Source organism: Narcine bancroftii, chromosome 3 (assembly GCF_036971445.1).
Source record: "Narcine bancroftii isolate sNarBan1 chromosome 3, sNarBan1.hap1, whole genome shotgun sequence".
Classification (NCBI taxonomy): domain Eukaryota; kingdom Metazoa; phylum Chordata; class Chondrichthyes; order Torpediniformes; family Narcinidae; genus Narcine; species Narcine bancroftii.
This window is the reverse complement of record NC_091471.1, coordinates 266285547-266301504: the sequence shown is the minus strand read 5'-3', so window position 1 is coordinate 266301504 and position 15958 is coordinate 266285547. Positions and strand designations below refer to the sequence as shown.

The window sequence follows — 15958 nt, the reverse complement described above, 5'->3', positions numbered from 1 at the left end:
CAGATAAGCGGGGTGCATCAACAGAATCATACGTGATAGGGTGGAGTTCGCTGAATTAAAGCGAAGAGCAAGGAGGGGGTGAAATCCGAAGAAACGCAATCTGGAATAAGGGGGTAAAGCTGGAATACTGGGCATGTGAGAGAGAGAGAGAGAGGCTGCAGCGGCCAGATATCGGGGTTGTTGAATGTATTGTTGACGCTGGAAGGTGGTGAAGCGCCCATTCTGACGATGGGGTGCTGGTCCTTGAAAGGAGCGGGTCAAGGGGCAAGCTGGCGTCTGCGCTCTTTCGGCTCGCAAGCTGCAGAGTGCCGGTGGCTGCCGGAAGAATTACAATATCTTTATTTCAACCGCAAAGCTGGGGAGCTCTTTGCTGGTCCCGGCCCTCCGATCTCCCCGCCGCAGTTGCCGCAGGGTCGGGCGCCTGCGCGTCTTCGCCGGCGGCGCAGGAGCTCCCTGGGCAGTTTCCAGACTCCCCATGCGTTCAGGGCTTCCGTGAACGGTGCATTGCCTCGGTCCATGCAAACCGGAGATGGCCTCGCCATGGCCAGATCCCCAGATCATGGTCTGTATCCCGTGCAGGGGTCGGCAGGACAAAGGCTGTATACTGATGGCTCCCATCACATGGATCGCTCCTTCCCACTGTGGGAGGGTCTGAACGTGACCAGACTGCAGAGACGAGTGGATCTGTTGTCTTTTCATTCACCAAAAATCGTGACCAGCCTGTCAACACGAGGTTTCCGCCCGTTCCCCTCGACCCTGCAGCCAGGGAGTTGCAGGAGGGGAGATCGGGCAGAACCGGAGCCCGAGGAGCAGGTGATCCCGGCAAAGGAGGGCGGCTCCGAACTCGGCGCTGCACATCCACCCCAGCGATACCCCACCCCCCGGATGACTTCTCGGCCCTGGTTGAAGCTCGTCAGGATGAGGGTTCAGATCGTCGGGAGGACCTGATTCCCGGGACAGTTAACGAGGGGCCCGGACGGAAGCGTCCCCGGGGACGAATTTGTAGCGAATAAAGAATATACAGGGACAAGCCTCACTCTCCGGGTTCCTGGCTCGTTTGTCATTGATCGCTAAACGGAAGCGGGAGGAGGGGGGCCCCCGAGAGCGGACGATGAGAACGGTGGAGCCGATGCCGAGTTACGGCGAGATGCTGCTGAGAAGCTTCTCTTGCATGAAGACCGCGATTGCAGAGTGCACGGACTGCGGCTTGGAGCTTTCCAGGCGGACTCTGGTGGAAAACGCTTCCCTCTGGCCGGCCGAGGGGGTCTTGTTCCTGGTCTGTGCGGTGGGATGGACCCTCCTGCGGAAGGCAGCCACTCGCTATCTTTTCCAGGTCGGTGAGGGAAGGAGCACTTCGTGGCTCTGATGTGAGACCGGTACCAAGGAGAACGGATTTTAAAACACACTAAAGAAAAATAGTCTAGTTCAGAAATAAAGCGAAAACTGCGGGTCGAAAGTACAGTTGTGGGGGGGGGGGGGATTACGTCCTAAAATGTTATTTCTCACTGAGCATTTACAACCGTTTCTCTTTTATTTCACGATGTTTCTTTTGTTTTAAGGCCAGTTTATTCATTTCTCCCTGAAATTTGGCAGCGAGTGGAGAAAGAGATGCGGGTTCTGATCTTTTTTTTTGTGCGTCTGATATGTAGAAAACTTGCATCATCGCATCAAAATATTTCCAACTCCTTATAATCACTAGACTAATTATTATAACAGGCCAGCGTTTGAGTGATTTTGATGGTCTGTTAATGAACAGTGGACTGCTTGTCATCACAGAGGCTGAAGATCCAGTCTATTGGGTTAGGATGCCCTAAAGGAATGATATTCCTTCACTTCCTTTTAGCAAGTAAAAACACCCTTTGTCCCAAGGTCCATGAGTTACATTGGGATTGTACCTGCCTCCCTTTCACAATGACTACATCTATGAAATCACAACTTTCACGGAACTATCTTCCAGCATTAAGTATAGTGGACTCTCGGCCAGAGTCCAGGACAATTGTCTGCTGGCTTCAAATCCCACCATGGTACCTGGGAGATTTCAAATCAGACAGAGGAATTCAGCCGGCCTCGCAGAGTCCACAGGAGGGAGAGATGTATTCCCAACGTTTCATGTCTGATCCCTTCTTCAAGGCATAAACGAAAACAATCCCAGCATCTGCAGACTTTCATGTTTCACCCCTGGGAGATTTAAATTCTAGTAATTAAATATATCTGCAAATGTATGGAGCTTCAGTGACAGTAATACAAATCGATTGAATTGTTGTCAAAACCAGTCTGGCCTTGAGGGAAAGAAATCTTTCCTACCCAGTCTGGTTAATTTGCAAATCCAGAACCAGGGCTTCCTCAGTTCAGGGCAAATAAGGATGGGAAATAAATCAACATTTGTAACCTAATAAGGAAGGCATTAAAAAAAAACCTGGTGTGGCTACCGAGGTGTGGGCACTGGGTCACATTTTTCCCAGTGCCTTGCTGTGCAGCAGTAGGGTTGGAAACAGGGGAGTGCAGCAAGAGCAGTGTGGTAGAGGACTATTGCTGGCAGATGTTGGCCGTGAGACTTGTATGCTTTACTGAAAATTTTGATAATGGCTTGAAGTTTGGTGTCTGAGAGTGTGGAAACACAAGCTTCATCTGCAGCCAGATGATGGCTGAGATTTGAGAAAAAAAAATTGAAGTACACAAGATATCTATGACAATATAAATCTTAAATAGGCCAAGTTTAACAAATGCTATTAAGCCAACAGTGACTGCACTCCAGAATCAAGGTTATTCAATTTACTCTCTCAGCTGAGCCTCCCTCTTAAATTCAATCCCGCTCTCTCCTTTTTGCCACCTTGATTATCTGTTGCACCTGCAAACTGAAACTTTAAGATTCATGCACAAGCATTCCGAGACCTCTCTGCACAACAGCATGTTGCCATTTTCCACCACAGGTAAGATCACATCTGCGGGAAGAGAAACATCAGGGGTGGCACAGTTAATTCAATGCTGTAGCAGTGCCAGCAATTGGGACTGGGGTCCAAATCCCACGTTGTCCATAAGGAGTGCATATGCTCTCCCTGTGTCTGAGTGGTCTTCCCCCAGGGGCCCTGGTCTCCTCCCACTGTTCAAAAACGTAACCGGGGTTGTAGGTCAATTGGGGGTATTGGGTGGCACAGGCTTGTGGGCTAAAAGGGCCTGTGTTTGATGGCATAAAGGATCCACTCCCCCCCCCCACCTCATTTTAGCAGGAAACTGGGAAAATTTAGTTTTTGTTTTTTTACAAGTAGAACTTGCCACTAGGGGAATGGTAAAAATCATTTTAATAATAATAATACTGCTGTAATTAACAAGAGAAAACCTTTTATAAGGTTAAAACAATCATCAACAAATACACAATAAAACATCAGTGTTGGGTAACAAAACCTTCAATCATCTTCAATACCTGAGCAGTATCCACTATCTAAACCTTCAAATAGTGCCCGTCCTCAGTGCCATCAAGGGCATTACTAATTCCACACTTCTTAAAAGCTTTAACAATAATTCCAGCTCTTCCAGTTTCCCAAGAAGTCTTCACCCACTCACACACCTGGGACGTTTCACTCTTCATGCTCGTGTTAGGTGCATGTCCTTGTTCCCCCATCCATTTGTTCCCGCGAACCCTCATGCTGTTTTTAAATGGCTTGTTTATAAAGGCTGCAATCGGCTGTTCAGACCACCAGGAATAACAGCCGTCTGGGTTTTCAGATCTCGCACTTTTTTTTAATGGCTTCAGTTCTGTGTGCCTTGAACTGATCCCAGACCGGAAGTGCAGGGTTTTTTAAAAGAGTCCAGCAGGACGTCTTCGCCGTATTTTCTGCCATCATAAATTGATTCCAGCTTTGTCCATCCATCCTTTTGGATGAATGTGAATGAACACTTTTTTTTCTTTGGGGTGAGTCTTTCTTTTAAATATTTTGTGCCATCAGCACAACAAGGCCAGAATGACTGTAGAGTGTGCCTTTTCATGACCAGTGATTTTAACTACAATGGTTTTAGCTCCTTTAACACTCACAGTTTTGTTGGATGGTACATCAAATTTTACTGAGACTTCATCCATGTTCCCTATTTGGCTCGGCTCAAAACAAGTTGCTTTTCATGCATTTGTTACAAACTTATGAAATTCTAATCATTTGTCTTCAGAATCCGCTGGCATTTGCTGCGTAATGGAAGTTTTTGTATACATTGATGCCATTTCATGAACCAGTAACACTAACCTTCTATTCCAGCAAAATCCCGATGCTTTTGTTCTTCTAATGTCTTGGCCTCATGCATTATCACCTTGGTAGACACGCATTTCCTTGATTCCCTTTCATTAATCATCCAGGTATGTCTAAATTTAAAATCTTAAAAATTAAAGATCACAGTCAAGACCGGAAGAAGAGAAAGGAAGCTTCAAGTTGTAGGGAGAGTTATCCAGACAATGAATGAACGGGGACATTTAAAGAATAAGAACATAGACAAAAGGATGTAGGAGTTGTGAAATACAGACAGGTAGATGTGCCTGGCAAGGTTATACCAGGGTGAATGACGAACACCCCCCCCCCCCCCCCCCCCACCACTCCACCCTTGAGACAGCTTAACCAGCTTCTTTTGCCTTTGACCTGAACATTCGGCTTTGCTTCTCTTCCCACAGATGCAGACTGCCCTGCTGAGCATTTTCGACATTTTGCTGTTGTAAAATGATCAGTCATTGGGCTCAGCTGTTCTACAGCAACCCCCTCCATTGACTCAACCTGTCTGCATCACCACATGTTCTCCTTTCCTCTGGCAGATGTTGGCCGCGCTTCACTGAAAAATTTGAAGTTTGGCATCAGAGCATGTGCAAACACAAGCTTCATCTGGATTCTCAATAATTGTATTGGTTGCAGGGTGGTTGATTGCTAGAGCATGCAATGAGAAGGAATAAAGGTCAAAGGGTGAGGGCGGGCAAAGATTTTGTTTTTACCGAGTGCATTTGGAGTACAGCCAGAATCAGCAATGGAAAAAATATTTTTAAATTGTTGAATGTGAGAAAGATAAAGGTATTGGGGAAGGAAAATAAGATGTGAGATAATTGGAACAGACAAGAAGCTACAGACACAATTTTCTTTGTAAATGTTCTTGGGGTATGGAAGTAGCATCAGCCATGTACTGTGGTTATGGTATGTGTGATCTTGAGAGTACAGTGTCGTTAGTTACCAAGGTGACTTCTTGTGACAGCCTCTTCACAGAATAAGATTAACTAATATTTTTCACCATCACCTCCACTTGCGGTAACACATGGTTCTAACTCTCTGTTTAGTGTCTTCAGTTCTCTCTCGCTTAGATCAGTGAGATGGATTTTTTCCACCTTGTGAAAACTTGGCAGTGATGGGGTGAAGAAGATGACAAGCTGCTAAACCACATTCTCAAATCACAGGAAGCTAAATGTAACCTTAGAAGTTATTTTCATATCTTCAGCTTTATGGATTTCCATATTGCTTTAATTCCAATGAAGTGCCTTTTGATGTCATTAATGTAGGGAATGTGGCAGCCAAATAAGTGCTCAGAAATTTCCCACAAACAATAATGTGATAAAGGTCCCATAATTTATGCCAATGCATATCAAAGGCCAAATGTTCTCTCAAGACAATGGTGAGAGCTTTCCTGACCTTTGGGATTTCTGTGGCTATTTTTTTGGGTCTCCTGATAAATTTGTAGGCAATTTAAACTGCAGTTTGCCCTCAGTGCTCCAACTGAGAGGCTGACCAAGGTTCCTGCTTCGGTCTGAAGTAAGCCTTGAAGCCGCACTGATTCCAAAGCAAACTTTCAAACAGCATGCCACTCCTGAGGGCAGATCAGAGTTGTGGCATCACTGAAGAAGTTGTTTTTGCCACAATCAATCGTGAGCAGCAGAGCTAAAAACATAGAGGAGCCATACACTAGGCACGAAGATTTTGATTCCTAAACACGTTTGGGTATATTTTGTGGATTTGCTGATCTCGAAAACCCCCTAAAACCTTTCCTGCCTGAAGGATCTCACCTTTGTACACAGCCAGATTGAGTGGTTAAAGGTTCCAATCTCCACACCATACCTAAAGCACATTTCCGAGATTTCTGGTTTAGATTTATGTAATTTTTGCAGTGTGAGGTACAGTGGATGCAGTATTGCACCAATGTGGACCTGGCATTAATAACTGCTGTCATGCTGCCCAGACACCGGTCCGACCAGCACGCTCATGGATTGTTGTGCCCAAGTCCAACTCCCACCTTTCCCTATCCTGTGTAAGTTCGGCTTTGGGCCCTCACTTTGGAATTGGAGATACATCATAGAGATAAACTTACACTTAGTCCCCTTTCGAATTAGAATCTCCACGTCTCTGCATATGGACAGGGCCATAGTCGGTTATCCCTTAAGAAAGATCTTAGCTGGAGATAGCAAAAGAAAGTTTTATTGGACAAATTATATTTTTTTTAGTTGTTTGAATGACATAAGCTTCCCTTGCTCATAACAAGCCACGATACACCTTCCAGCACCAGGTGTCCAGGATTTTATTATCCAGAGTCATGGGTATTAATTTTTTCTGGGTCAGGGCACTTTAGGAGATATCCCCATCTTTATCCACAACCACTCTTAATTTGTGTTGTGATCCTGTATACTGTATTTGGAAAGAAGTAACCTGCTCATTGTAAAATGATCAGTATATTCTCCTTAACTATTTTCTGTACTTTAATTAATCCTTGACTCAAACCATAATGTTACCCCCAACCTTGTGAATCCATTACCAATGTTTTATGTGGCATTTAAGAATCAAAACAGACTGCATCCCCATCAATTTTATTCCCCCACCACCCCCTCCCAAACCTTTTGGTCTACATTGCTTATCACCTCCTCAAAAAATGCTGATTGGATTTATCAATCAGTATTTCCCATATTGACAGCTGAATTATGTCATGAAACTCCTACCCTTCTTTTGCCCTTGTGTGATTGATATCCTGGTCGATATCTGGAGAGTTAAAAGTTTCTCATTCTAAATTACTCCATGGATTTTGCACAGTTCTGCAATTTCTTGCAAGTATGCTTTCCAGTGTCCTTCTGAGTAATTGATGGCGACTATATTAGTCTCATTTGTGTGGTCTAATGGAGCCTCTTTTTCTTTCTGCCAAACAGATGGATTCTGACCTTGATCATTCCAGGTGATTTTCTGCCTCCAACACTGCAATATTCTTTTTCATCGATACCGCACTCCTCTGTCTTTCTTTGCTTTCCAATTCTTGTGCACATGAATATTTACAACCAATTCCTACCTTTTCTTCAGCCAGGTCTTTGTTTTTGCCACAGCAGCATAATCTTGTGGTTAATTTACCTGCCATTTTGAATACACTTTTTGCATTTACACAGATGCACTGTAAAGTTAAGTTCGAGTTTATGTAAGTCAGAGTCTGTTTATGTCCAAAAAACATGCTATTACTTGTTCTGAGGCTAATTATCTTGCCCAAACTTTGTTTACATCATTTTTACATGACCTGCCTGGGCCCAATCCTCTTCAAAATTGGTCTAATACATTCCCCCCCAATCCCCAATGCTTGGGGATTGCCTCATAACATTTACTGGACAAGCATTTGAAAGAGAAAGACATGGTGAGCCCTGGGGAGTTGTGTTGATGGGTACGAGATGGTTAGCATGGATGTGATGGGCTGAAGGACCTCCTCTATGCTGCCTGACTGCATGACCTTCTGCACGGGGATCATTCATTATGGCTATTGGTTTGTTCTCCTTTATTCTCAGGTGCACTCCAATCCTCTGGTTCTTAGTTCACCATCTGTAAACATCGATACTTTGGAATATTTGATTTCCAACCCAAGCCATCTTTTTAATCATTCACAGATCAAAACCCACTTATCTCTAACGCATCATTAATTCATCTATCTGGTTATAAAGTTCTGAATTTATTGCCAGTTTTGATTTTTTTGCCTTTGAACTTGGTGTTGCTCTCTACCACGGTCTGATTATAATAACCCACATTCCTAATTTACAATTATGGATTTGAGGTTTCTTCTTGGATTTAGAATTGTCACTTGACTGTACACCCTTCTCTCTTAGCTTAAAACTCTATATTGACGATCCGAGGCATATAATTGGTTAGGACACTGGTCCCATCCTAGTTTTTGTTGAACCTTTCTCCAACACATTAGTTCCCTTTCACAAGAGACAATATCCCATGTGTCTTGTGCACCAGCATTTGAGCCACGCACTTCCTTAATTCTTTGTTCCTATCTATTCTCATTTTCATTTGCTATTTGGGTCATTGTTTTGCTGAGGTTTAAGTTCTCATAAAACATATATATATTAACGATCTGGAAGTAGGGGTGGAGAATTGGATAAGCAAGTTTGCGGATGATACCAAGATTGGTGGTGTTGTGGACAATGAGGAAGATTACTGTAGATTAAAAGGTGATTTGGGAAGGCTGGAGGTGTGGGCTGAGAAATGGCTGATGGAATTTAATACAGATAAGTGTGAGGTGTTACATTTTGGAAAGGCAAATCTAAATAGGTCATATGCATTAAATGCTATTGAGATGTGCAGAGCAACAAAGGGATTTAGGAGTGATGGTAAATAGTACCCTCAAGGCTGATATTCAGGTAGATGGTGTGGTGAAGAAGGCATTTGGAATGTTGGCCTTCATAAATCAGAGTATTGAATTCAAGAGTAGGGAGGTTATGATGAAATTGTACAAGGCATTGGTGAGGCCAAATTTGGAGTACTGTGTACAGTTTTGATCATCAAATTATAGGAAAGATATAAACAAAATAGAGAGAGTACAGAGAAGGTTCACGAGAATGTTGACAGGATTTCAAGGTTTGAGTTACAGGGAACGGTTGTGCAGACTAGGGCTTTTTTCTCTGGAGCGTAGAAGATTGAGGGGGGACTTGATAGAGGTGTTTAAGATTTTAAAAGGGACAGACAGAGTAAATGTGGATAGGCTTTTTCAATTAAGAGTGGGGGAGATTCAAACTAGAGGGCATGGTTTAAGAATGAAGGGGGAAAATTATAAGGGGAACATGAGGGGAAATTTCTTTACCCAAAGGGTGGTCGGGATGTGGAATGAACTTCCGGTAGACATGGTTGAGGCGGGATCATTGGTTACATTTAAGGAAAGACTGGATAGTTACATGGATAGGAAAGGACTGGAGGGGTATGGACCGGGTGCTGGTCAGTGGGACTAGGAGGGTGGGAATTTGTTATGGCATGGACTAGTAAGGCCGAACTGGCCTGTTTTATGCTGTAAGTGGTTATATGGTTAACAACAATAGAAATAGAAGCAGATTAGGCCATTTGGCCCCTCATGCCTGTTCTACCATTCAAGGAGATCACGACTAACCACTTGGCGCAGAATTACATTGCTGCACTAACTCTCTATCCATTTATTCACTCAACGTAAATGTTGATTTTTTTGCCTTGAAGAAACTCTGCAACTGAGCTTCCATGACCATTGCATGGAGAATTCAAAGACTGGGTGAAAACATTTTTTTCTTCTTCAATATTTTTTATTGATTTTATCAAATAAATGTTCCATAGCTATATAACAATAAAATAAAGTATTAGCAAATCTCGTACAACAATACAAATAGTACTGAACCCTATGTTACATTAAAAAGAAAGATAAAAGGAGAAACACTATACTAAACATCTTAATTCAATCCCTTCCCTTCGGAGATGAGCGTCTAACACAAACAGTCCACTGCTAATAATAAAAAAAGGAAAGTAAATATTGGGTTCAAAAACCAAAAACTAGTTAATCTTACAAATTTTAAAAATAATTAAGAACCCCATGAAGAAACAAAGTTAAGATTCATTTCAGTAGTAGAATGTCTAATTTTTTTTCCCCAAAATCAGACATGCCATCATATCAGACAACCATTGTATACGAGGTGAAGGGACAGCATCTTTCCATCTCAGCGACGAGGGAGGAGGGGGCAACTACGTTGGATTGTGAAGCAGTCAGAATTAAACCCGATGGCCCACTTATTCCAAAGAGAGTAAGAAAAGGATTTGGAGTCAAAGTAATGTTAAGAATTAACAACAAGGAACGAAATACTCCTTCCCAAACAATTGGAAAGAGAAGGACACAACCAGAACATATGATACAGTCAAACCTTCTTCAGTTATTCATTTAGAAGAGAGATTAGAATAACATTTGGCCAATTGAAATTTGGAACAGTGGGTCCAGTGTACTACCTTAAACTGGAATAATGAGTGTTTAGCGCAGTGGTCCTCAACCTTTTTCTTTCCATTCACATACCACTTTAAGTATTCCCTGTGCCATCGGTGCTCTGTGATTAGTAAGGGTTTGTTTAAGGTGGTAGGTAGGTGGAAAAAAAATGTTTGAAAACCACTGTTTTAATCGTACCTCATTGACTCGTTATGTTCATGGTTTCAGAACTCCAAAGGAAATGGGTCAATGACAATTTTTCTCAAGCAAAATATTTCAGTAACAATTGGGTCGAGAGCAGTGGTTCTCAACCTTCCCTTCTCACTCACTTTATGTTGCTTTGTGTAGGTTGTGGTCTAGTGTAGTTTTTTGTTTTTTTCTTGCATCGTAATGGAGTAGACTTGTTGTGACAGATTATATTTTATATTGTATATAGATATGTTTTAAAGGAGATAAATTGTGGTAGTTTTTTTAGTGTTGGTCACATACAAATTCTTCAAAACAGATCTCATTTAAAATGCCAGAGCTCTGCTCAAGCCAGACAGTCCAGGCTCCAGGTGCCTTTGCAAAATCTTTGAAGGATCCCTATAAGGACTTCACAAGTAGGTTTTAATTGGACATGCTGTGGAGTGATGGATAATTGTTTTGGAAAGTAAAAGATGAGTGTGTGTGTGCGTGTGTGTGTGTGTGTGTGTGTGGCAAGCTTGTGGAAAAAACCCATTTTCAATACAGGTCGTGAGTTCTTAGTTCAGCCTGGTCAAAGCCCTTGTGGTCCATACAAGAGGAGAGGACTGGCTGCATAATGTTTCATTTCAAATAAGGGAAACAAAAAGGAATTCTGTGGTGACCTGAAAGAAAGAGGTTATCATCTGGAAAACCCTGATGTGACAAGTTTCTTCAGCAAGCACTGAAGTGGCTGATCGAAAGGGATCAGTTGTGGGTGTCCAACAAGCAACAAATCTCTCTCTGAAAACTGACAAGAACCTTCCTGAATGGTAACCATTTACCTTTCAAGATTCATAAATGTTAAATTCTGTGCACAGTACAAGAATTGCCCGATACTAGTGAACTTGGAGGAGTGAGCAGTGAGATTGGACTGTGAATCAAATAACTTTTCTGAACTTAAATACACATTACATACATGTGCACTTAGAATTAGAAGGGGATTAAGTTAATAGTAATAAGTTTTAAAGATTGTTCCTCTTTTTATGTTTAAAGATAATTAAAAGCAACTTTTATTTAAGTAACCATTTGTCTTGGTGAATTTTTATTGCTGCTTGATTTTGGGGTCCTCTGGGCCCATAAGATCATGTTGTTTTACACTTTTTATGTAGTCTCCTGTTATTTAATGTAGCATCATGGTTTGGAGAAATTTTTTTTTTAACTGTGCATTGCATTTGCAGTTTGGTTTAAGAAAGACAAATAAAAGCTACTTGAACTTTTGCCAAATTATTTCACTTGTAATCTTGTATTTTTTTTAAAATTTTGTTAAAATTCGACTGAGATCCATCGGGTTTACAAAGTAAATCCTACAAACAATTTCTTCAAAATGAACACATGGAAGAGAAGTAGTACATCTATAGAAAGAAAGCTGGGATGCGAACTCATCTGATGAGCAGACACGCAGGAGGGCTTAAATGGCCTCTCTCCAAGGGAAACGTGTCAGTGCTGGAAGCAGGGGGTTCCAGATAATAATGATGAAAAGAAAAGGCATGGCTTCCTTCATGCTTGATCTCAGTGGATGGAATTCAGTGTGCTGGGCCATGCTTGGGGAAGGTGTGCTGGGATTTTCTCTCTATTCAGAAAGAAGGTTCATGTACACTTCCAGTTAATTGAGAACCAGGCTCGTCATTGATGGCTCCTTAATGTGATCAAAGGGCCGGGTAAACTCTCTGTCGATGTTCATGTTCTGATACTTCATGGAAACTCCCAAATTACTTGCCCATCAGAAGGCGAAGACTTCCTGTGGCCTGGATCAGTGCAAACAACACTTGTGAATCCTGGCGCCATCCAGGATTGACATCTCATCCACCATCCCTTTCAGCTCCAGGGTGCTGTGACTAAAAAATGCATTTTAGAGTTACTTAGCTGGCCTAATGAACTCTATTTCCCAAACAAAGCAGCAGATGGTTCCACCACCTGCAGGCAGGCTCCCTTCTGATGTGTAGGCCTGATTGATTCCAATGCATGTCAGCGTTCCTTTGTAGCCATGCAGGCTCATGCTGGTACTCGAATAGGTCTGCAGCAAAGCAAGTTAGTGGCTCATCCCACTTTCTCCAGAGTAATCAGGAATGACCGATAAAGGGTGGCCTTGCTAACGATGACTGCGTCATACAAAAAAAAATCAATAAATTAAACATAAATTTGGGACTACCGACTGGTAGATGATTCTGTCCTTCATGCTGCTAAAAGGCTGACGATTTATCCAGAACTTATTTTTAGCAATCCCCTGCTCAAAATTTTCTCCCTGGAGAAATCATGCTTTTATTGGAAGACGACGCAGTCACTTTCTCTTTTTAAAATTGACCATTTTCCGACAAAATTGACAAAATAAGGTCTCTATGAACCACATACTGCCCATTTCCACATTATTCATTATCAGTGAGCATTCTGGAAGCTCGAGAATGAAAGCTGATCCTCTTGAGTAGTGTTGAGGGACCGTTGTGTGATTGGCGTTGTCACCGCTTACAAGTGGGTGGGAAATTTCCAAGGGCAATATCTGAACGGGAAGGTCCTCCTGACGTCTTGGTTAATATCGTTCCTTCAAACCACATTTGTAAAGCAGATTACTTGGTCGTGACTGATGTGTGTGGGACTTCGCTCGGCATAACTTGGCTGGTGTTTCTTTAGGTCTGTTTTCAAAGTTCTGCTTTACCTGTAGACTCAGAAAAGGAGGAAAAAGGTGCTATAAAAAGCCAAGTCTTTTTTAACCAGTTTTTGAAAGTGTTTCTGGCCTGGAATGATGACAATTGCCCTTATTCCTTTCTCTCTCTTTCCTTCTTTTCCAGCCACTAGCTCACTGGTGTGATCTACACCCCAGGGATGCAGCCAAGATGCCAGAGAGTGCATGGAAGCTGATGTTCTACACTGCCTCCTGGTCTTACAGCACCTACCTGCTCTTCCTCACAGACTATCCCTTCTTCCATGACCCACCATCTGTCTTTTATGGTAAGCAATACAATAACTTGTTTCATCCATGACAGAAGAGGTATTCTGAGTTATCCCCAGTTTATGAAAATTGATCCCTGTATATATGTGAATAATAGTTTATACCATGTAAAAGTTGATCCCCTCCCCTATTTTTGACCCCTACCACCTGTCCACTAGACTCTCGCCTAGCCTCCGGCTGCCCACCCATCCAAGCTCCTGACGCTCCAACCACAGACCCTTGCCTCAGCCGCCCACCCATCCGAGCTCTCGATGCCTTGACTGTGGACTCTTGCTTCGGCCCTAGCCCCACGTCCTTCCAAGCTCTTATGACCCAGACTGCGGACTCTTGCCTAGACCCTGGTCCCACGCCCATCCAAGCCCCCATCACTCCGACTGTGGACTCTCACCTAGGCCCTGGCCCCATGCCCATTCAAGCTTCCATTTACCCTAACTTCAGACTCTCGCCTAGGCCCTGAACCCATGTCCATTCAGGCTCCAATCAGCCCGACTGCGGACTCTCACCTAGGCCCTGGCCCCTCGCCTGTCCAAGCTCCCATCAGCCCGACTGTGGACTCTCGCCTAGGCCCTGGCCCCATGCCCATTCAAGCTCCAAGCACCCCGTTTGCAGACTCTCAACTAGGCTCGCCTGCTGATCTGAGCTCCTGATGCCTCAAATGATGCAGGCACTTACCACAGTCAAAACTATCACATGTAATAGTTGACTCCCTAAATTTTACTCAAAAAATTGATTCCACAAAATGTGACTATTACACGTGTATATTTGGTGGATTGTGTCTGGTTTACATTAACATATTCTGTGCTGTGAATTTGGGGCAAAGGAGTAGAATCTACTGCCAGAAACTGCTTGGTTTTGTGTAGCCCAGTCTCTTTATTCTGAATCAACAAACAATATAAAATACACAAGTGCGTACACATCAGGATGGGTTTGTTTCCTTTCACCCTTCAAAGCATATGGGGACGTAGGTTAATTGGCAAATTTGGGTGGCACAGTCTTGTGGGCTGGAAGGACCTGTTACCATGCTGTATGTCGACAATGAAAAATCTGAAGATAGGACTTAATGCCTCACACCACTGCACTCTCAGTGCCTCAGCACGACCCTGCCTAAACCCTTTCACCTCTCATTAAAGTCTTCTTAAAAGCTACTTAACTGACACCAGTTCCAGTTCCTCATTTTGTGGTTGGGTATCACATTCCTGTTGCATAATACTTCTGGGAAGCATCTTGGACTCTCGTTACATGTGAGGTGCACAGAAGAAAGGGGGGGAAAATTAGTTAGAGTGGGCATGATGCTTTTCATTTTCTGGTAGCTTGAAAATCAGCTGACTCCACTGATACGGAGCCAAATGAGTGGGCAAGAGTCTGGGAGGTGGGGTACGATGTTGGCAAATGTGAGGTTATCCACTTTGGAAGAAAAAGTGGAAGATCAGAATATTATTTAAATAGCAAGTGATTGCAGCATGCTGCCACGCAGAAGGACTTGGGAGTACATGTGCTGAATTGCTAAAGGTTGGTTTACAGGTGTCAAATAGAATGTTGGCCCTCCATTGCTGGAGGAATTGAATGTAGGAGCAGGGAGGTTATATGGCAACTGTACAAGGTACTGGTGAGGCCACATCTGGAGCACAGTGTGCAGTTCTGGTCTCCTTACCAGAAGGATGGATGGACTGGCTTTGAAGGCGGTACAGAGGAGTTTCACCAGGTTCATTCCAGAGATGAAGCGGTTAGCTTATGAGGAGATTGAGTTGTCTGGGATTGTACTCTCTGGAATTTAGAAGAATGAGAGGGGATCTTATAGAAACATATAAAATTATGAAAGGCATGGATATGATGGAGGTAGGTAAGTTGATTCCATTGGTGGGGGAGACCAGAACTAGGGGACATAACCTCAAAATTCAGGGTGGTATGTTTAGGAAGATGAGGAGGAACTGCTTTTCCCAGAGGGTGGTTAATCTGTGGAATTCACTGCCCATTGAAGCAGTGGAGGGGACTTCAGTAAATATATTTACTGAATAGATTGGATAGATTGTACAAAGGAGGGGAATTAAGGGATAAGTGGAAAAGGCAGGTGGGTGGAGATGAGCCGATTATCAGATCAGCCCCAATCTCATGGAATGGCGGAGTGGGCTCGACAGGCCGGATGGCCGACTCCTGCTCCTATTTCTTATGATAATATATTTAGCTGTGAGTCAGAAGTCCGTGGGGTTGGGGATCCAGGCTGACACATGAGGTTGACACAAAATTTCTGAAGATTCAGATGGAATGCTGAACTATGACTGTCCCATTAAAGATGTGAATGAAGACTTACACCAGTGTCCTGATCAGCAGTCCTCCCAGAAACAATACCGCTAACAAAAGGAAGGGCAGATGAACTTGGTGTTCACTTTACTGTCTTGTGGAAGATCTTTCTGTGTATAGGAGCAGAAGTCGACTGTCGAGCCTGCTCTGCCATTCTATCGTGAGCTGATCCATCCTCCCGCTCAACCCCACTCCCCGGCCTTCCCCCTCGATGCCCTGTCCAATCAAATACCTGTCAATCTCTGCCTTAAATTCACCCAACAGCCTCGCTTCCACAGACCCACTGGCTAAAGAAAAAAT

General features: G+C 43.3%; 1 protein-coding gene across 1 annotated transcript in view; it reads left to right on the top strand.

The window, feature by feature from the left end:
* Nucleotides 1-1103: 1103 nt before the first annotated feature.
* Nucleotides 1104-15958, top strand: part of cers1 (ceramide synthase 1) — a 40296-nt gene continuing 25441 nt past the window's right edge. The window contains exons 1-2 of the mRNA XM_069928034.1: nucleotides 1104-1333; nucleotides 13200-13359. Coding sequence (XP_069784135.1) covers nucleotides 1112-1333; nucleotides 13200-13359 — 382 coding nt within the window. The 5' untranslated portion in view covers nucleotides 1104-1111. The remainder of the gene's footprint in view (nucleotides 1334-13199; nucleotides 13360-15958) is intronic.